Source organism: Gymnodraco acuticeps, unplaced genomic scaffold, assembly GCF_902827175.1.
Source record: "Gymnodraco acuticeps unplaced genomic scaffold, fGymAcu1.1, whole genome shotgun sequence".
In the NCBI taxonomy this organism is placed as follows: domain Eukaryota; kingdom Metazoa; phylum Chordata; class Actinopteri; order Perciformes; family Bathydraconidae; genus Gymnodraco; species Gymnodraco acuticeps.
Genome location: NW_022990594.1, coordinates 85,001 through 107,393, shown reverse-complemented (window position 1 = coordinate 107,393; position 22,393 = coordinate 85,001). Strand labels below are relative to the sequence as shown.

General features: G+C 46.7%; 1 protein-coding gene across 9 annotated transcripts in view; it reads right to left on the bottom strand.

Moving 5' to 3' along the window:
- LOC117554401 (NLR family CARD domain-containing protein 3-like) overlaps window positions 1-22,393 on the bottom strand; it is a 74,545-nt gene that overhangs the window by 50,321 nt on the left and 1,831 nt on the right. For 6 of the 9 annotated variants that reach the window (XM_034228831.1, XM_034228833.1, XM_034228828.1 and 3 more), the window contains exons 2-5: window positions 12,337-12,459; window positions 11,846-11,950; window positions 11,308-11,412; window positions 9,438-9,667 (exon numbers count right to left, since the gene is read on the bottom strand). In XM_034228831.1, the coding sequence (XP_034084722.1) occupies window positions 9,438-9,667; window positions 11,308-11,412; window positions 11,846-11,950; window positions 12,337-12,437 (541 nt within the window). In that variant the 5' untranslated portion in view covers window positions 12,438-12,459. The remainder of the gene's footprint in view (window positions 1-9,437; window positions 9,668-11,307; window positions 11,413-11,845; window positions 11,951-12,336; window positions 12,460-22,393) is intronic. The other 3 variants (XM_034228830.1, XM_034228829.1, XM_034228832.1) reach the window with 2 other exon arrangements.

Genomic DNA, 22,393 nt, shown 5'->3' with positions numbered 1-22,393 from the left:
TTGCTGGGTAGAAAAGCCTTCTGCATCACCCTGGATCTCTGCATAGGTGCCTGTGAGTGTGAGACCCTGCTAACAGCAGTGAACCTGCTGCCAGCATTACGAACATATTAATCAGGCGTTTTAACACTTTTTTCCATGAAAATTATTTTTATTCACTATCATGGGGCTATATAAATCAAATTCAGGGTAATTAGGAGCACAATTGTACCTTTTACTATTTAAATGTATTTGTATTATATATCTTTGGGCTATAAAAGTGACATTTCTGGGTGCCTTTGTCAGTTTATGGAGCTTAGCCCACAATTCCCGGAAGTTCCAGGCCGAATTTGGGAGCTCATAGGCGGCCTGCCATGCGCCCCCACCCGTGGAAAGAAGAAAAAAGTAAAGAAAACGGTCAATTATATCTTAAAATAATCAAAAATGAAGTTTAAAACAATTCTCGAAAAAACGACTGAGTGCCAACGGAGGAGGGCTCAAAAAAGCTCAACCCTTCGGCGCTTCGGGCCGAAGCCACGGGCGGACTGGAACACAAATTCAGCCCGGGACGTTCAGACGCACCGGCCCACACACCGGGCCGCCGCCCACACATGCGGGCCACCCTTGTAGCCTACAGATAAATGATACATCTACTATGCTCATATACTGTATACTGTTATGGCTAGATTCCCCAGAGTCAAGCCATAACATAAAAGAGAAGGACAACAGGAGTAAGGTGCAAAATGAAACCTTCCTTTAGTTAAGGTTTCTTAAAAATGTCCGTGTCATGTGTGAAGTGTGTCAAAGTGGCTGACTGTAGGAGTCAGTAACGTGAATGTACAATTGGGATTAAGGACAAAGTACAGCTAATGGGTATAGTCAAAAATGGTTGCCTGTGCCTGGCTGTAAACAAAAAGAAGTGCCAATGCACATGCAGCTCAGACATGCAATCAATGCCATGTGGTCTAACCAACAAATGATTCTAATAGTCATTATGAGAGCACTTGTCCAGTATTAAATAACCAACTTCAAGGAATACAATATCATGCACAGTAATGTCAATCACTAAAATGAATGCAATAGTGAATTGGCCACACATCTCTGAGTCCTTATTATTCAATATTAATATTATTTCATATAATTATTTAAAATTATAATATTAATATTATATAATTTAACTTGGAATATCATGAGCATATGACTCTATCCTAATGCATCTAACTGTATGCACAATATAATAGTCTGGCCAGCCATGCAGCCCGTTCTAGGTTCTGATTGGCTCTCGAGGTTGGCATTCTAGCTTCTGACTGGCTGTCCAGGTTGTCAATCACAGCCGTGGGCATATTATACTAGTCGTAACATCGCTAAACTTTTTTCTTGACGGTTTTCTCAGTCAACTAATGCTATTGCTAACAGTAACATAAATGAACACAGCCCTGCACCTGCTGTCATTATATGCTGGGTCTGTGGTTCATCATCTTCCTTTTCATTCTCCTCCTTATTACTGCGACTGGGAGCCCTTCTACTAAACAGCTCTGTGATTTTTGAACATTTTCCAGCATCTTCCTGTAGCAATTTTCGTTTTTTCATTCTGGCTTTTTCAGCCCCACCCTTTCTTTTTTTTACTGTTCTCCATCTTTCTCAATTTCGCTAGCTAACTTACTGATCAATCATCAAACGAAGCAAGGGAGCTTGTCTGATGAGTGGACCTCTGACCTTACTTGCCAACCTTGAGACCTCAGAAATCGGGAGCATTTCAAAACCACCGCGGGGGGGGGGGGGGGGTGTTAGTGGATCGCCGGAGCTGTATTAGATTAACATCTACACATGCTTATTGTAGTTGTAAGTGCACTGTCTTGCAGCCTGTAGCACCATCCTTGATGGGGCAGGCTGGACCTGTATCAAGTATGGCTCTGACGCGGGCCTCGCCCTCTTTCCAATTGGAAGAGACGACTCATCTCTCCCGGCCCAACCCCTTCAGTTAATCTATTAGCCTACTTTCGAAAACATAAGATTGACAAGTTTGACAACCTATCAATAGCGCCATTTACATGGAATGCTTTTCCGATCGTATCCGATCACTAAATAAAGCGATCCACGTTCACTCGTATACATGGGTCAAGCATTAAGCTGATTACAATTTCACCTGTACCGAAGTGGGCCGATCGGAGTGGGGCAGTGGGCCGCGTCGAGTGATCCGACCGGCCCACTTCGGTACCGGGCTACCGGCCAGTCTGACCCTGGCCGAAGCCCCGGACACTTTTCCACTCCCCCGTTGCAATTTACAACGGAGAGGGGAATCGAAGCCTCCCCTTCTCCGTCAAAAAAATGCATTCATCATTTTCAAGCTACCGTCTGCACGAAATCGGAAACCCGGTTTTTGAGAGGACTCAGAAAAAAAACAGCTGTCTCACTTCATGGAGGAATGTATCCGCTCCATGTGTGCTCTGGCTCGGATACAATTGTTGCATGGAGACCCCCCAGCATGGTTCTTACCAAACTTTACGTTTTTGAACTGGTCTCTGGAGGAATGTAAGGGGAGTTGTCAGGGGACTCTACCCGCCTTATGAGACACTATTTTCGGATACTTTTTTATCACTTTTAGCCCTTTTTTATGGTTCTCCAAAAAGTGAACTTAGACTTTTTCTGAGTCTGGAGGAATGTAAGGGGAGTTGTCAGGGGACTCTACCCGCCTTATGAGACACTATTTTCGGATACTTTTTTCCATTTTCACCCCTTTTCTATGGTTGTCCAAAAATGAACTTAGACTTTTTCTGAGTCTGGAGGAATGTAAGGGGAGTTGTCAGGGGACTCTACCTGCCTTATGAGGCACTATTTTCGGATACTTTTTTCCATTTTCAGCCCTTTTCAATGGATGAATTGAAACTTATGTTTTTTACATTTTGGTCAATTTGACCCAGTTCTGGTACCGCATTGCCTGGAGGATAGGACCAAGAGATGATAGACTCTCTGGCCGCCTCACAAGTCACTATTGTCAGACACTTTCTTTGCTTTACCCCGGTTCTATCACTCTTTCCTCCTTTGACCATAAACGTGTTTTACTGCCTGGTTCCGGGGCACCCCAAACCCTCTCATGGTCGGGGCACCATGAATTGATGCATCGGACCCAATGTTGCCATCACCAGCCCCGCGTTGGTGCAGAGGTGGGACCATTTAACCCGGTGGTAACCCAAGTCCTCCCTTGGTCCGTGTACCAGGCATTGAAGCATCGGACCCATTGTTGCAATCACCGGTTACGCTAACGCATATAAACGGAGAAACAGAAAATAATTTAAATACAATTCACTGTGTCTGTTTTAGTAAGGATGTCGTCCGAATGCCCGGTGTGCAGACTCCTCTATCTGGCTTTGAACAAGCACCTTATGCACAAACATGCAGTGCGGAACTTGGAGGAAAGAGGCATCATTCTTAAAATGGCCAGTGGCAGAATAAATGTTCGGACCAAACCCTGTCCCATCACAGGGTGTTCGTATGCTGGGAAGAGACTAGACCGTCATGTAACTCATGACCACCCTGAGTTCTCCCGAGATGAGGCACATCAGGTCCTGGCAAGGCTGAAGCGTAATGTGGCCCTGCAGTTGCTCCATGACCTCCGAGAGACTAATCCCATCATTGGAATGGCTACATCATTGGATATAGACAATGAGGAGGAATACCCGGTGCACCCTCCACCCTTCTCCCCACATACCGAGTGTGACGAAGAGGACTGCAGGCAGGTGATGCTGGAAAATGTGGCATTGAAGGCTCAGAAGGATGCCCTCATTGATGAGGTGAAGACCCTTCGCTCCAGGCTGAAAAAGGGGCTAAAACCCAGGAAGCAGAGTGCCACTGCTGCTGTGCTTGAGGAAGAGGAAGAATGTATACGATTTAAGGGCCTGGCAATCTCAAGTACCTCCGGCATAAACACAGTAGCCTCCGGCAGCAATATCCCTCTCAAGACCCCGGCCAAGACTGTCATGCGGTCCGCAGAAGCCTCCAATAGTGAGACCCCTCTCAAGACCCCGGCCAAGACTGTCATGCGGTCCGCAGAAGCCTCCGGTAGTGAGACCCCTCTCAAGACCCCGGTCAAGACTCTCATGCGGTCCCCAGAAGCCTCCAGTAGTGAGACCCCTCTCAAGACCCCGGCCAAGACTGTCATGCGGTCCGCAGAAGCCTCCGGTAGTGAGACCCCTCTCAAGACCCCGGTCAAGACTCTCATGCGGTCCCCAGAAGCCTCCAGTAGTGAGACCCCTCTCAAGACCCCGGTCAAGACTGTCATGCATTCACCAGAAGCCTCCGGCAGCAATACCCCTCTCAAGACCCCGGTCAAGACTGTCATGCGGTCCGCAGAAGCCTCCGGTAGTGAGACCCCTGTATGCCAGAAGACCCGTGCGTCTGTCTACAATAAGCTGAAAGCTAATCTGGCAAAGGACTGGCCCTCTCCCCCAAATCACTGGTCCACTGGGAAGGGACGGGGGAATACCATGCGTGAAATCACGTTGCCTAAAAGCATGGAGACGTACATTCAGATATACAGGGATCATTGTGAGGGTGTCGCACCGACAGTAAAACGGAAAGAAAATTGTCTGTCCAAGGTCAGCCTGATAAAGAACTTCCTCGTATTCATGGCCCATGGTGTTAACCGGCTGTCAGACTGGCTGTTCCTAAAAGACACGAAGAGGGTCCGTGGCTGGAGCGAGTATATTTCAAAGTCGGGCCGGGCAGTCACAACATCGCTGTTGTTCCTGAAGAATGTGAACCATTTCCTGAGGTACTTGTCTGAGTCAAAGCTCAAGTGCAGGCTCACCCAGTCTGATATGACCCACATCATCAGAGAGGTGACAGCCAACATGAGTGACTTGAAAAAGTCTGTCACTGTCCACCAGTTTAAGGTGAAGAGGAACAAGCTGGATCGTCTGCCGAGCCAGGCGGAGCTTCTCGCCGCCATGGCGGCCGCTGAGAAGCGCATCCCTGATCTCCTTGACCTGATGGCTAGCAATCCGACCTCAATCACCCAGTACCTGCTATATAGCTATCTAACCCTCCATTGGAGCCTCCTGTATGGCCACCGTCCGGGTGTGTACGCAAACATGACCAACACTGAGGTCTTTGAGGCGGACAGAAGGGGCACTGCTGAGGGCTACATCATCCACGTGCAGGATCACAAGACTGCCAAGACATTTGGCGAAGCACAGCTGGTGCTTACAGTAAAGGAGTTGAGCTGGGTCATGCGGTGGATGGGGATAAAAGAGGGCTTGTCGGGTCCTCAGAATGAATTATTCCTTTTCACAACGGGGAAGCATGCCTCCAGGAACCTGAACGCTCACTTGAAGAGGGCTTGGGCTGATGCTGGGCTAGAAACAGCCGTCACCTTCACAATCCTGCGCACTGCCCTGGCTGACAATATCAAGCATCACCAAAATCCAGAAAGCAGGTCGATTCTCGCCAGGTTTATGTGTCACGACGTAAGCACTGCAGACCGGTTCTACGCGAATAGGCCTAGAATAAAGGAGGGATTGAAGATCCGCTCCATGTTCAGTGCGGCAGCAACTGCAGCAGCATCATCGGAAGGAGGTCTACCGCCGTCAGATACCTCCGAAGAGGGCTCAGGGGCGGAGAGCAGCGATACCTCTTCTTCAGGGCCGGTTGATACTCCTGATGAGGGGGTAGGGGCCGTGGACTCAACCTTTTTTCCCCGGTGCACCGTACAAGTTAGACGGCTAATATGGCCCCCGGGCCCCCGCTAATCAGGTTTTTATTATGTATATTGTATACTGTTTTTGTAAAAATCGTGTGATAAATAAATAATAAAACATTAATATAATCTTGAAGGTTCCCAGGGGCAGATACAGTGCCAGGTATCAGACTATTTAAACAATGTTTACCCAGGATTCAGACACCTTCCTTGGCTTGTAAAATGCGGTGATGCGCATTGGAGGTATCAGACTATTTTAAACAACACTCTGGTGAGTGTCAACAGTCATTTGAGAGCCTAAAAGGTATTCTGTGTTGTACTCCTGTTCTTTCTGCACCAGACTTTTTGAAGCCATTCAAGCTCGAGGTCGATGCCAGTGGAGTTGGGACAGGGGCTGTTCTTCTACAAGAAGATGCACAGGCTATCGATCACCCCGTGAGCTACTTCTCCCGAAAGTTCAACAAACATCAGTTGAAGTACTCTACTATTGAAAAAGAAGCTTTAGCTCTATCGTTTGCCTTGCAGCACTTTGAGGTATATCTGGGCTCCAGTGTAAAACCTATTAAGGTATACACTGATCACAATCCGCTGGTTTTTCTTTCAAGGGTGTACAACCACAATCAACGCCTTATGCGTTGGTCATTGATTGTCCAGAACTACAACCTTGACATAAGCCATAAAAAGGGGTCCGATAATGTTCTTGCCGATGCACTATCTCGTGCTATGTAAATAGAATGTTCATTGTAAGGTCCAAACATACTGTTTGGATTTATATGTGTGGGGGGGTTACTTGCCAGGCAGGCTGTACTTGTGTGGTTTTCCTTCCCTCCTGTGTTTCTCTCTTCTCCCTGTCTTCTGCACAGCTAATCAGCAGCTGATCGGTATCTGCCTGTGCACCTGAGTCTGATGGCTGATTGGATCCTCTCCCCCTCAGCTGGCCTATCAGCAGCCAGGGCCGACCATAAAGGAGGCACCCAGGAAGTCTTCTCGCTCTCTCACTCTGGGCCTGTTGCTGATTGAGGAACCTGCAATTGACTGCAGTGTTTAGCAACTCATGCTCCTTGTATTGTCTGACCCTTTTGAAAGTGTGTGTGTTGAGAGGTGGAGGAGTTAGGTAAGTCTGGGGTACCCTGTACATTTCTCACCACGTAGCTAACTAATGTTTAGACACACTAGGTTAGCGGATTGTTGCCACCCCTGTATATTGTTTTGTCAACTTCTTCGTAGTTTAGTTAGTGAGGGTTTTTGTTTGAGTTTTGGTTTCAAAGGATAGATGTAGAGATAGGCCTGGTTTTGTTATGCTTGTTTATTTTGTTTGGCGCAATCCTTTGACTCCTCCTCCTCCTCACCAACTAAGGTTTCAGTTATATGTCTGTTCGGTTCTGGGTTTACAAAATAAACCTTTTGTAAACTGTTACGCTGACTCCCTCATTTTTTATTGGTTGTATGTTATTGTCTCCAGGTCCCCTAGACCTTAGTGGGGACGTAACAAATGAGGGACTTAACAAAAACACTTATTCCTGGGTTTTAGCCTGTCATTTTTCACGATATCATTTAACATTGACCCTCTCCTGGAAATGCACAGAATATGTGCATTTTCAGGAGAGGGTCAATGTTAAATGATATCATGCAAAATGACAGGCTAAAACTGTCTTCCAGATGTTTAAAAACACTTTTCCCGACCATTTAAACATTATTTCTGGCTTGTAAAGTGCAGTGATGAGCCCTGGTAGTATCAAACTATTTAAAGGGTTACCAGGAGCATGAGAATATCCTCCACAGGAGGGGGGTTGGTGGTGCCGTGAAGAAGGCCGAATATGGATGCCGATGTGCGGACGGTAAAGCACCGCAAAATACACCCCCCTTTTAGGGTTACCAGGGGTATGAGGTTCTGTAGGGTGTGATCATCTGGGTTTAGAGACAGAATCACCACATATGATGCATGGTGCAGCACATGTGCTGCAGAGTCAACCTCATAAGCCTCACTCTGCAACATCTATGATGCACTATTTTCGGATACTTTTGTTCATTTTCCCTCCTTTCTCCTGGTTCTCACTCCAAATGTGACTCTGGAGGAAAACAAGGGGAGTTGACAGGGGACTCTACCCGCGTTATGAGGCACTATTTTGGGATACATTTTCTAATTTTCACCCCTTTTCTCTGGTTCTCAAAAAAATTACTCTTACAAATGTTGACTCTGGAGGAAAGCAAGGGGAGTTGATAGGGGACTCTACCCGCATTATGAGTAGGGTTGGGTACCGAGAACCGGTTCCAACATTTCGATTCCAACGGCATCGTTTAGAAATGTGAATTTCGGTTCCGCTTTTCGATGCCTGAGGAAATTTCTCTCGCCGCTCTCCGTAGCCTACTGGGGCGGGAAATGTAGCGTTGTACCTACACTTCTACACAGCTTAACCTGGGACCACCATGAGCGGTAGACGCTCTAAAGTGTGGCTTCACTTTGTTAGGAAAGACAATGGGTCGGCAGAGTGTAACACCTGTTCCAAACTTATTTCCTCCAAAGGAGGGAACACGACCAATATGACGAAACACCTTCGCCTGCACGGTATACAGATCAAGGAGTGTCCCGTTTTCAACCTGTTTCGCCAGTCTCCGTCCGCCTCACAACCACCGTCGTCTTCCGCTGTCGTCCCGGCTCAACCAACACCGAGCACTCCCTCAGCGGAGCCCTCGCAATCAGGTATGTAAGTTAACATTACTCAAAACTAAAGGATGGTTGTTTTGTTTGAGAGGTTGTGTGTAAAATGTGTGGATATTCTATATTTTTGTAGATGAAAGTTTGCGGTCGCGTAGTTGCGCGGCTACAACGGCTCAAGCTAACAAGCCCGTCCCAGCCCGTGTCAACCCATTCACCTTAGCAGCAAAGGGAAAGATGACAGTAGAGAAACGTGAGGAGTGCCACAGAAAAGTCACCGCTTTTGTGGTGAAAAGGCTGCATCCCTTCTCAGAAGTAGAAGCACCTACATTTCGGTACGCAAAGACATTTATACACATTTTCTAGCTGCCCAGACCGTGGACAGTGGAACATGAGAACAACCTATCCTTGCCTGTCAGACATGGCCTTCTCATATTTATGTGTCCAGGCTTCCTCTACACCCAGTGAACGTGTTTTCTCGACTGCTGGTGACACAATCTGTGCTGAACGCTCACGCATACTGCCTGAGAAGGCAGATATGCTTGTTTTCCTCAATAAGAACTGTTTTTAAACTTTAAAAGTTGGACTGTTGCAGTGTTGTAGCTTCAGTCACTCAAATAAATGTTGTTTTTTTGGTGAAAGAAGCATGTATCATTTTTTTACCCTGCCCCTCAAAGAATCGGAATTGAGAATCGTTAAGAATCGGAATCGAAAACTAGAATCGGAATCGTGGAAATTCAAACGATACCCAACCCTAATTATGAGGCACTATTTTTGGATACTTTTTTACATTTTCTGCACAGCCTGCTCTCTGAGTTCACGGGTTCACTCTGCCTCTATTTACACCACTTTTCCCAACGTTTAAAACCCTTTTCCTGGGTAGAAAAGCTATGTTTTGCCTCCTACTGTCTGGGTACACTCTCCCTCTATTCACACCACTTTTCCCCACGTTTCAAACACTTATTCCTGGGTAAAATTAGGTCTGTCATTTTGGGTAACCGCACCACTGTCGGACGTCTCCCGAGAGTGGACGTCCATTGCCTCTCCTAACCCTAACCAGCCCAAGTAAAGTCTATCTGTGGGAAACCCTGGACAGATGTTCAGACTTACTTTTTACTGTTCTGGTCTGACTGGCTGTCTGCAGTCCAGTTCTGGATCTCTTTCCACACTGGGGACAGGAGGGGTCTCCTGATGGAGGGCGCTGCTCCCAGTATGAGGTGATGCACTGTCTGCAGAACCAGTGTCCACAGCTGGTAGAGACTGGATCCTTCAGGACGTCCTGACACAGAGCACAGCTGGACAGCTGCTCCTCCACAGGAACACCACTCTTCCTCTTCCCTCTGAGGAGATCAACACATCCTTTATAGCACATTACAGGGACTGATTTTCACCAATGGAACAACCCAAAGATGACAAATTCTTGTTTGATTTGTTTGTTAAAGTTCTTTATCTGTAGATGATATTTCATCCTGATAACTGTTCCCAAGTGGTAGATATTTAGTTATTCATATATTTATGAAACCAAACGCCCTTCTGTCTGTAACATCATCGCCTACAGCATGTTCACTGTACCTCACAAGTTTTACTACGGCTAAATTAAACTTGTTTAATAATAACTACATACTGATTCCAATTTGTAAAAGCAGTGAACACTTTGTCAGGTCTGTCCACAACATGGAAAGCAAATCACTTTAAAAATGCTAGTTCCTGAATGGAGATTAGATTGAGTGGAGTTAGACTCAGCTAACGTTGTGGCTGCTCCATTAATAATCAAACTAACAATCAATGGTTGATACACATAAACGTATAACTTCAATTCAATATGAAGTACTGTAGAGCTCTAGGTGCCGATATTTTCCTTATCTGATTCAAGTACGTCTGCGTTTCTATACTGAGCTCTACTGAGTTTCTATACTGTGGGCTACTGCACTCATGTAATTATTAAAGAAGAGTTTAAAGTGATCAGATGGCATATATATATATATATATATATATATATATATATATATATATATTAGGGCTGTCAAATGATTAAAAGTTTTAATCAGATTAATCACAGCTTTAAAATTAATTAATCATGATTAATCACCATTCGAACTATGTCCAAAATATGTCATTTCTTTATGTATATTGTTGTGGAAATGGAAAGATAAATGAAAGAAGGTAGATATATCCATTTAACATGTTTATTGTAACATTTTTCTGTGTGTCAAAATGAAAGAGAGCACCTATCAATCATCAAACCGTGGGGTCTTAATTCATTACGTGTTGATTTCTATCAATGGGGGAGTACTTCAGGAAAGTCGACGGGACGGGGGGCTAGTGGATTACTTCGTGACCACAGAGTGTGAACGTTGTGATCAGCTGTTTTAGCGCAGCGACTCTCTCGTCCGGTGATCTAACCGCCTTCTGGAAAAGCTTCACAAGTACGTCGGTACGCAAATGCGCTTTGTGACACAAGTGACGGTACGCAGTTATGTGCACCTACTACAGCAAAAGTATTCTCCGTCGGGACTTCCTGCAACAACACCACGCCGTTATCTTGATTCTGATTGGCCAGAAGACATTATCAAATATGTTATATTGAGAAGACGATCACTACGTGACAAAAGTGTTCAAAACCGTTTCTGGTCTTCAGTATTTCCAGACAAGTGGCTACTGAAATCAATCTTACTAACTGCTGTCTGTGCAATTCTCGGCGCGAGTTGGCGGACTTTATTTTGCTTACTTTAACAACATTTTTCATGGTGGGGCTAAACCATTTATTGGTATGGGTGTAGCCTACCCCAGCCATACCCTGGCGCTGCCACTGGTGGGATGTATGGGGCGGGCCATTCTGCACATGCGTTAAATGCGTTAAATATTTTAATGCAATTAATTCAAAAAATTCATTACCGCCGTTAACACGATAATTTTGACAGCATTAATATATATATATGTGTGTTTGTCAGGTCAGTTCACAGTAGAAACAGATTCTTACCTTGTGTCTGAGGGTCCAGGTTCATTACTGAAGTTTACAGGTTTCCCCATAGACCAGTCACTCTTCAGAGACAGACAGCTGGGGACTGGAGACTCTGCTCTCTGTCTGTGGAAACAACAAATGTTTTACACACATCACTAGTTCTTGTAAAAAGCAGCTTTTGATTTCATTAAAGATTTTTGGACTTTCTCTGAACTTTCAGTTTTTGAGTCGTGTTTGAGGGTTTCTGTTGTTACAATTCTTTGTGAGAGTGAAACATTTTACACGTTCCAAGTTCATTTACTTAACCTAACACAAAGTCCTACATGTCGAGTGTGAGAATGATTTCACAATAGTAGATGATTAACTGTTGCTGATGAGCACAGCCAGAGCTCAGTTACCTCTTTACTTTCCACTTCTGGGTTTCTTTCCTCTCATTGACTTTGTTTCATGACTGAACTCCACAGTGATGCTCTACTGTGTTTCTATACTGTGATCTGCTACTCAGATCAGATCAGACTCCTCTTCAGGTCAGTTCATAGTAGAAACAGACTCTTACTCTGTGTCTGAGGGTCCAGGTTCATTACTGAAGTAGATAGGTTTCCCCATAGACCGGTCACTCTTCAGAGACAGACAGCTGGGGACTGGAGACTCTGCTCTCTGTCTGTGGAAACGACAAATGTTTTACACACATCACTAGTTCTTGTAAAAAGCAGCTTTTGATTTCAGTTTTGATTTTCTTTCCCCTTTAAAGATTTTTGTTCTTACTCTAAACTTTATGTTTTAAAAATGGTGTTTGAGGGTTTCTGTTGTTACAATTCTTTTGTGAGAGTGAAACGTTCTAGACGTTCCAAGTTCATTTACTTTAAAGGTGGGGTATGTAATTTTGGAGAAACCAGCTCCAGTGGCTAGAATTTGAAAATACACAGCCGGAACAAATCTGCCCCTTCCTCACAGAGCCCCTCCCCCAACACACACGAACTGTGATCTGCTACTCAGATCAGACCAGACTCCTCTTCAGGTCAGTTCACAGCAGAAACAGATTCTTACCTTGTGGCAGATGCTCCAAGTGTTTTACTCAAATCTGGAGGTTTTCTGGACACTGAAGTTGTGTCCTCCTCCTCATCATCCAAATCTCTCATGGTCTCCATTCTGAGAGACGAAATAGTAACCCTGGAGACAAATACATAAACACACACTTTATAATGCAAGCATTTCAATCAAATCCATCATAATGATACATTTTGGTTTAAATTTGTGCCGTCAAAAAATGGTTGCGAATAATCTGCAAACCTTAACGTGTCAAAAACGTTTACATCAAATTAATCACATTACCAAGTTTCCCCCAAACTTCCTTCGTAATTCCAGCGGGTATTTGAACATGAATTGCATGGCAGTGGAAGTCAAGGAAAGCGAGGAACTGGAACAAGCTACATGGACATTTAATCAAGTACTGTACTTAAGTACAATTTTGAGGGACCTTTGTCTTTATCTTTATTAGGATCCCCATTAGCACTAGCATGAGCATTGGCTATTCTTCCTGGGGTCCTCACACACACAAAACATACATAAACAAACATACAACAACATTAAAACAAAACAGCTCATAATTTCATGCAATTTACAGTGAAATGAAGTGAAAACTAAAATGGTCATCCAATTATCGCCATCCTAAGGCCAAACAAAAGTAAATACAAATAAGTGTACATAATAATATATGCACACATAGCCACAGGCACAGTTCAAATTTACTTTGTAATACTTAAATATTTTTTAGCAACCTTTTGAAATGTACTTGAGAATGTTCCTGAGTGATGTGGACCGGTAAAGAGTTCCAGCTGATCACGGCTCTGTTCATGACTCACTATGACTCGCGCATGCATGCACGTGCACGGTTGTGGCATGACCACCAAAACAGAAAGATATGGACACAAGATGTGTGCAAATGTATTTAGTTTCCTATCCATTTGAACATGATTTATCATTTAAGTGGGGGGGGGTCCCCACCTCCTCTAGGGGGGTCCGGGGGCATGCTCCGGGAAGACTTTTTTAAATCTTGAAGTTGAAAGCATCAATCTGGTGCACTTTGAGAGCTACATTAGGAGATCTATGGATACATCTCTCAACACCCAGATGAAACAGAACTGTAAGCAGATTTTCTTTTTCTTTATGGATATTTTACAAATCACTCCTCTTTCAAACTGTATTGTTGTTTATTAATAACAACTTTTTTTACTGTCACATAGTATTTTATACCTGTTTTTCACCTATTCTCTTATTTTTTTATAACTATAATGATCATATAAAGGTGTGCCTTTACCTCACTGAGCTGAGGTTATCAGAGCCGCTCAGTCTTTCAGGAGAGAGCTCTCTAAAGCTCTCTCCCCCCGCGGCCGCTTACACAGTAAATTCCAATGTTAATAAAAGCACACAGAAGCTGTGTACGTTTTTTGGGAGTTTGATTTATTTTAAATTAACACGAATACAAAATGAAAACCTATAATTGCACACTAAAACCATTATTTCAAAAAAATAACTATTTCACATAAAGCTCTGGTTTTTACTGGGGGGGTGTGTGCCATAGTTTATTGGCGCTGTACGCAATATAGGCGTAGTTCTGTTAATGTAAGATAATAAGATGTACTTTGTTGATCCAAAATCGGGAAATTGTGTTGTTTTTTTAAAATTTCTAACTTCTTTTTTTTTCTCCCCAATTTTCGGCGCCCCCGATTGGTTGATGCGCCCTTGGCATTCGCCTATACTGCCTAATGCCAAGGGCCGGCCCTGGCCGGAGTACTGACTGGAAGTATTGCTGATATTATGTCTACCATATCCTCTTAAAATACTCTGTCCAACAATATCAGTCTCAGGAAGAAAGGTTTTTTAACGCTTATTAAAAATAGCAGAGAAACATGCATTCTTGTACTCAGGAGGGGACATTGACAGAGGATTACTCAAAAAGTACACTGTAAAAGTACTTCATAGTACTTGTGGGGGTTTCACTAGTCCAAAAGGATCAATCTCACGAAGAACTAATGGCAACAAAAAAGAATTCCCTCATCAAACTTAGCAGAAGTGGCTTGATTGTGTTCTCAGCAGGGGACAGAGGATTTCTCAAAAAATACACAGTAAAAGTACTTCAATGTATTGTTAGTAGTGTAGTGCCGAGAGACGGGAGTCGGAGGCGGGGTATCAAAGGTACAAGCTAGACTTTCATTTAGCATCTGAACACACATGTAAACAACTTCATGCCCGGAAAGCGAAAACCGGCGGAAACAGTAAGTCCGGTTCACTAAAATTTCCGTGCGGAACAATACCCCAACCCATAAATCCGTGGGTAAATAATGTCAATCACCACACAAGCCCGCTCAGAATTCACCCATAGTCAAAATCCTCGTGCCTGGGAGGAAGTACCACCCGACCCCGGCGCGTACGGACCACAGTGGCCGAGGAGGGCGGGGTAGTAGGCGAGGGCAGGGGCAGGGGCGCCAACGAGGGCGAGGGCATCCCCACAGGGGGCGGGCCATGGAAGGGCGGCCCCGACGTGGGGGCAGAGTCAACTCCAACGGCCTGGAAACGTCCACGTGAGCAGACTTAATCCGATCAACGGACACAGTCTCAGGCCTGCCACCAACGTCCACCACCAGGCTCTTGTCCCGTACGTATGACCCTGAACGGACCGTCGTAAGGGGGCCGCAGGGGACCGCGGTGGACGTCGTGGCAAATAAAAACGAAATGCGCCGACCGTAATCCGGGGGACACCCGGAAAGCTGGTTTGCTTTGCTGCGACGTGGGGACGGGCGTGAATGTCCCGGCGGTCTCCAGCAGGGAGGAGCGCTGCCCGGCCGCAGACCAGGGCACAGTGGCGGTGGGAATAAACTCCCCGGGGACCCGTAGCATCTGGCCATTGATGAGCTCCGCCGACGAGGACTGCAGGTCTTCTTTGGGGGCACACCTGAGGCCGAGCATAACCCACGGGAGCTTATCCACCCAGTTGCCGTCTGTCATGGACCGGTGAAACACAATCCGTTAGCCTGGGGGTGATATGCGGTGGTGCGGTGCAGCTTGACCCCCAAACCCACAGCAACAGCGTTCCACAGCTCCGAGGTGAACTGAGAACCGCGGTGAGAGGAGAGGTCAGACGGGGTCCCGAAGCGCGCCACCCACGTGCCGATGAAAGCGCGGGCGACGTCGGAAGCTGACTTTGAGGTGAGGGGAACAGCCTCGGGCCAGCGGGTGGTCCTGTCCATCATCGTAAACAGGTAGGTGAAACCGTGAGAGGGGGGAAGCGGACCTACGAGGTCGACATTGACATGGTCAAACCTCCTCTCAGGAACCGCAAAAAGTTCAAAAGGGGCCCTAGTATGGCGGTGGACTTTGGCCCGTTGACAGGCCACGCATGAGTCGACCCAGGACCTCACGTCCATCTTAAGCCCCTGCCACACGAACTTCTGCAACAACAACTTCACGGACAGCTTCCTACCGGGGTGGGAAAGATTGTGAACCGCCCACAAAAACGGGTCGGCGCCAGTCCGCAGGGACCAGCAGTCGAGGCTGGCCCGTGGAGACGTCACACCACAGCTTCGCGCCAGAGTTACCGACCGTGACCTCCTCCAGGCGTAATCCCGTGACCGAGGCATTGAGGGTCTGGACCCCGTGGTCAGAGGCCTGGTCAGCGCCCATGCGGAGGTAATCGAGGCTTTCGATGACCCCTCTGAAGAGGCAGTCCGCGACCACGTTAGCCTTGCCAGCGATGTGTCGTATGTCCGTGGTGTACTTGGAGATGTACGAAAGCTGGCGTTGCTGTCGAGCGGACCACGGCTCGGCCACCTTGGACATGCAGAAGGTAAGTGGCTTGTGATCCACGAACTCCCGGTCTTCCAGCAGGAAACGGAAGTGGCGAACCGCCAAATAGAGACCAAGGAGTTCTCTGTTGAAAGCGCTGTACTTGCGCTCCCTGGGAGTCAACAGGCGGCTGAAAAAGGCGAGCGGTTGCCAGGCGCCGTCGACCCATTGTTCATGCACCGCGCCCACCGCGTAGTCAGACGCGTCGGTGGTGATAGCGATGGGGGCCCTGTGTGACGGGTGAGCCAACATGGCGGCTTCGCTCAGGGCGGCTTTGGTGGCGTTGAAAGCGACCTCCCTTTCAGCCGTCCAGTCTATGGCCTGGCCGGGGGACTTGTCCTTGAGGGCCTCATACAGCGGGCGCATGAAAAACATGCATTATGGAGGGGACTTTGACAGAGGATTAGGCCTACTCACAAAGTACACAGTTAAAGTACTTCATTTTATTTCTGGTAGAAGCCAAACTAGAACCGAGTCCAACAGTGTCAAGTTCCTTAAGAACTTGTGGTAACAAATATTTGTATCACTCGTCAAATATAGCAGGAATAATGAAGAGCAGCTGATTTGAAAAAACAAAGTGGAGAGACGGCTGAGTGACCTCAGTGCAGAATCGCTGTATAGTTTAAATCTCCTAACAATGTTGTCAATTTTAGACAGAGCCTTATTATATTTACAGCCCTTAATAACATTCATTTTCTGGGCTCAATGTGTGTCTTGGCCGTTTTTGTTGTGATCGCTAAATTCCCCTTCTTTATAATAATCACCGTTCCTTCAGCAGGATACTGTAGTGCAGGGCCGCCCCTCCCTACAGGCCAATCACGCAGGCTGCATGGCGCCCCGCCTTGCGCAGGGGGCCCCGCCCAGAGGGCCTCAGCTGCTGTGCGCAGTTCTCCGCTCAGTTCTCCGCGCACCCCCCGCGAGAGTGAGAGGTGACAAGGGGAGCACGTCTGTAACCCGACACCGTTGCAATGAATCGACATATGACCAATCACGGCTTTGATACGGCCACTAGTGCAGGTGAAGAGATGTCGGTGAAAAGACAGTTTCAGTCCGGCGCAAAAAACAAAACATGAAGAAACTAGAGCATCACTCGAAGGTGGGTTATTGTATGAGTCAAATGTACAACTTGCGAATGTTGTATAAGTCAAATTGCCAATTGCCCTCTTAAAACATCAGCTGCAACTCACGACACGAAGAAGGCAGTCTCTGCAGCATATAGGCTATGGAGATGCAGTTATTTCCAGCATTCTTTATTTACCATTCATTCAAGTATGTGATGCCTTTGATCTGCTGATGTACAGGAGGAAGAGTGATACACTGTCTGTCTACTTGGCTTACATAACAGTTAAAGTTTACAGCCTAAAAAACATGGAGCATTTTTCCCCCTTTTATTCATTTTTATGTCAATTTGCACATTTCATGGTGACGCTCAGCCTCTCCCCTTAACTCCTAACAGTCATCATCATGTCAACCACAACACAGAGAAATACTGAAATGTGTGTGTAGTTGTTGATACATTGCTGACAGAGAGAAATGTAGCTCAGCGTAAGTTCAATCAGGAAGACAACATCATCGGGTGTCACACGTTATTTCAATAAGTGATCAGGGGCATTACGCCCCGGCTAGCCAATCATTGCACCTGCTAACCTCTTTAAATCTGCTCTCCCCTTCCTGTCAGTTGTCATTTCAGGTGTCAACACACAAGCAGCAGCAGGGCTTCGTCCCAGCTCCAGGCATTATTCATCAGCTCCGCAGTCTTGCGGATTAAGCTACAAGCGGCGTCCCCCAGTCGTCTAGCGGTTTCAGCCGGCCGCCCCGCAAACCCGGACGCGGGAGGAAAAGACAAGGAAGTTCCTCCGGCTAATGGAAATGGGCTACTTCACGCAAACAATTGACGCACGCCTTCAGTCTCTCAAGAGGGCATCACCGGCATCAGGGCCGCTCAAATGCGGCGCTTCCGGCTTCACGCGGAACGGGTCCCCATCGCATGCGAAGCTTTACCCATTGGCTTCAACCACAACCCCTCCTGCAGGCAGGCAGGGCGTAAGCTACATCCCATTGAAGCTACTTCCTCCTGCGCCTCACCTCTAAAACAGGCGTCAGGGTAGCGCTGGCAAGAGGCAGTTGCAACAAATTCACGAGATGTTTCGTATATCGTTATGACATTTGGGTCATCCAGAGTGAGATCGCTACCCCTTTAAGAGAGGGGTGTGGCGCGTGCCCGTGTGCGCGGGCATGGTATGGTAGAGCGAGCGAGATACATGTTTTCTAGAAATAACGAGGCAGCAGAAAAAGGAAGGTCTGTGATCTTGCGAAACAGAAGAGCTAAATAAATGCAACGACCTCCCAAGAAGAGCTCGCCTTCTCCAGTATCTCCGATAAAATGGGTTATTGAACCCGAAGCGTGTTGCTTCTGCCCTGGGAGACGACAGATAGTCATCCCCCCCGTTTCCCCGACTACGGTCTGGGAGCCGACAGGAAGTTCAACACTATGCATTGCTACCTTTAGTTCAGGGTTAGGTAAGTCCCAGCAGGCAGTGTTGGGTGTAACGTGTTACAGTATGGAGTTCAGTAACGTATTACTTGCATTACTAATGCAGTTTGGGTAATTACTACCCATTACAATGCTCAGTAACTAACGCAGTTTCAAGCTCCAACACAGTGTTACTGAAATAAATGGCGTTTCGTAGGGCTTCTTTTCCTCAATGACCAAGTCGCTGCACATTATCCTGTTTATGACACGACCAGATACTAAATAAATTAGAATTCACTCCCAATATTAATTTAATGATTATTGACTGAATGATCGTATTTTCTCTCTTTCTTCTCCACTAAGAATATTCCGTTTCCCGTTGCACCAACGGCTAGATCTGCGACAACAACATCTCCTCGGCAGTAGGGGTGCAACAACTAATCGACTTAATCGATTACCAAATTAGTTACCAACTCATTCAGTCGTCGATTCATTGGTGACGTCATCACGTGTGTTTTACGCGCCGTTAAGTTCCAACGTATTGGTCTTTTATCGGTACCGGAGACATTTATAAAATATATGTCATGCATTATTGCTAAAAAACATTATATCGCAGTCTTAGTGTCGCCAACTCGTTTCTAATATGCAAGACAACAAATGCGTCTATGATGTATTTTCGATCAGACGAGATCTCTCTCCCGTCTGTGTGCGAGGGGGCGGGGCAGTTTACACACACGCAGCTGCTACATGCAGCGGAGCACACTGCGGAGATGGCGGAGAGAACGCGCTCCGAGGTGTGGTTAAACTTTACCCGTCTCGATGTGGAGAATACTTGTTACCATAAGTGCAATAAGAGTTTAGCATGTAAGCACGAGCAATTTGTCTAAACATTTAGCAAAAGTGCACCGCATGCAGACGGAGGAATGTACCGGGTTCGACTGTCTTTCTAGCAGCCCTGTAGCCCCATCCACGAGTAACGTTTCCACGTCAGGTGTTATGTATGCTAGCAGCAACACACGGAGTTAACTACATTATACAAACATGGGTTAATGATTAGAGGTAACTGAGTTATTTAGTTTGTTAAATTTCAGCTATTCTGTTTACAGTCTGTCATCAGATTGTTTAATACGTTTTGTTAAAGGCTCAGGGCAATCTCGATGACAAAGGTCAATGTCCCCCCTTTCTACGCACAGAGATAATGTAATCTTAATAGTGCGCAGGCCAAGGCTGGCTCTTCAAAGCAGACATTAACGACGCGCTTTAAAGTTCCCATCATCTTTCAGCGGAACTCTTTCAGCCGTAAGCGGCAGTCAAGTAAGGAGAAACTACGTGTGCACCGGCTATTCGCGTAAATAATATTAATAGCTGTCTCTCCCCAGTTCAAATCACGCACTGCTCAGGGAGATCTCCTCATGCGTTGCTTTTACGCATCTAGTGTTCAAATACAACATTACTAACCTATAACTCCGCTCAACTGGGAAAAGAGAAAAATAAAGAAGAAGAGAATCCTCCAGGAGCATAGCGTTCCTAATCATGAGGAACTATAGGCCCAGTCACACACCTGGAGTTCCTAGGCATCACATCAAGCTCATGGTATTAACGTTCCTCTAACCAAACTGCGTGCATCCACATAAACGTCTTCAACGACAGTTGCTCCTCCTCATCGGGCAACCGTACTTTACATGCATTCTTTCATGCATTACATTCTTCGGCCCCGACTTAAGGACGTGCACCGCACATCCTCCGTTTTGGGGGGGACATCTGCATGAGATCATCCGCATAGCGGCACACTCAGATTTCCACTATTGCTACACATTTATTATCACACTCGCTGGATCTAACACCTCGAAAGAAGAAGTCAATCAAAAAAGCATCCGGGGCTCTTAGCCGGAGTGCAGTTTAACGTTCGCTGTTCCGATCCCGGCTTTCCCAGCTGTTCGCAAACCAGTCAGTCAAACTCATCCTCAAAGGTCTCATTAGAACTTCTCCCCCCGTCTTAGACCGGAGACGCCCTATTACACTCTCCACTTTACGCCTCATGCTCTTCAAACTTAGAAGTGAGTTATTCTCCCCTTACATCAATGCGCTACTCGACGCTCTATTTCTCCTAGCTTTTATGCCTTTCTCAGACCAGGTGAATTTACCACAGCTTCCCTTACATTCGATTCCAATCGAGACGTCAGCTTTTCTGACATATCCTTTCACGCTAGCCACTTTAGCTTATATCTTAAACACTCCAAATGCGGCGGCGCTGCTTCGTCATCGCCGCCCGCATCGACTCCCAGTTCTGCCCTTATAAATCCATGATCAAATTCCTACAGCTTAGACCTACCTCTAATCCTCTCTCACCATTATTCCTTATCTTAGGGAATTTTCCTTTAACTCAACGACAGTTCAATATCTATTTAAAACAAGTCCTCATTAAATCCGGGTTCACCCCTTCTATACACGGGGCATTCCTTTAGAATAGGCGCAGCTACTTCCGCTGCTAATCAAGGTGTCTCATCCTCATCCCTGCAACAACTCGGACGATGGTCCTCCTCTGCCTTCACATCCTACATCCGCCCGGACATCAGTGCCGTGCTGGCTATCCAAAGGTCCCTCAAACACTAAAAGATGGTAAATATACCTATAACTGGTGGTGGTAACACGTCAGCATGTATACGTGTCTACGGTTCCGTATCTGTCAGGCTATGACTCCGGATCTGCGTATGCTAATCCTGCAAGTGCAGGTTGCGAACGTGGGTCCGAGTCACGTTGCGGACACAGGTCCGCGGTTAGGTTTAACCCTGCGGGTGCAGGTTGCGGACACAGGTCCGCGCTTAGGTTTAACCCTGCGGGTGCAGGTTGCGGACACAGGTCCGCGCTTAGGTTTAACCCTGCGGGTGCAGGTTGCGGACACAGGTCCGCGCTTAGGTTTAACCCTGCGGGTGCAGGTTGCGGACACAGGTCCGCGTTTAGGTTTAACCCTGCGGGCGCAGGTTGCGACACAGGTCCGCGCTTAGGTTTAACCCTGCAGGCGCAGGTTGCGGACACAGGTCCGCGCTTAGGTTTAACACTGCGAGGGCAGGTTGCGGCCAGTGGGTCTGCGTCATGTTAACCCTGCAGTGCAGGTTGCGGCCAGTGGGCTCGCGCATGTCTAACCCCGCAGCCCGGAAGCGATTCCGGCGCTCATCATGTCCCCATGTTAATCTCTCTTTTCATCCATAGATCTCCGCAGCCAAGGTAAGGATTGCTCACAGCTCCGTACTTCATACTTCACTTCTTTTGGGGGTTCATCAGAGCGGTTCTTTCCCTCCTGAATGATCATCCTGCAAACCCGGGGCCTAATCGCCAAAACATCATTACAGTTACTTGTTGTAATACGTCAATCACTATTCCCGCATATCATGTGTCCCGATAATAAACATGTACTCATACATCACGTCTCTCCTGATTGAAATGTAGCTCAGCGTAAGTTCAATCAGGAAGACAACATCATCGGGTGTCACACGTTATTTCAATAAGTGATCAGGGGCATTACGCCCCGGCTAGCCAATCATTGCACCTGCTAACCTCTTTAAATCTGCTCTCCCCTTCCTGTCAGTTGTCATTTCAGGTGTCAACGCACAACCCTCCTCCACCCCTTCGCCTCCTGTCTCCTAAATACAGGGCCAAGCTAAACCTTCTCCCTTCAGATCGGACTGAACTACTATCACCACCACCAGTGTCTAGACCCCGGGGAGTTCATCAGAGCGGTTCTTTCCCTCCTGAATGATCATCCTGCAAACCCGGGGCCTAATCGCCAAA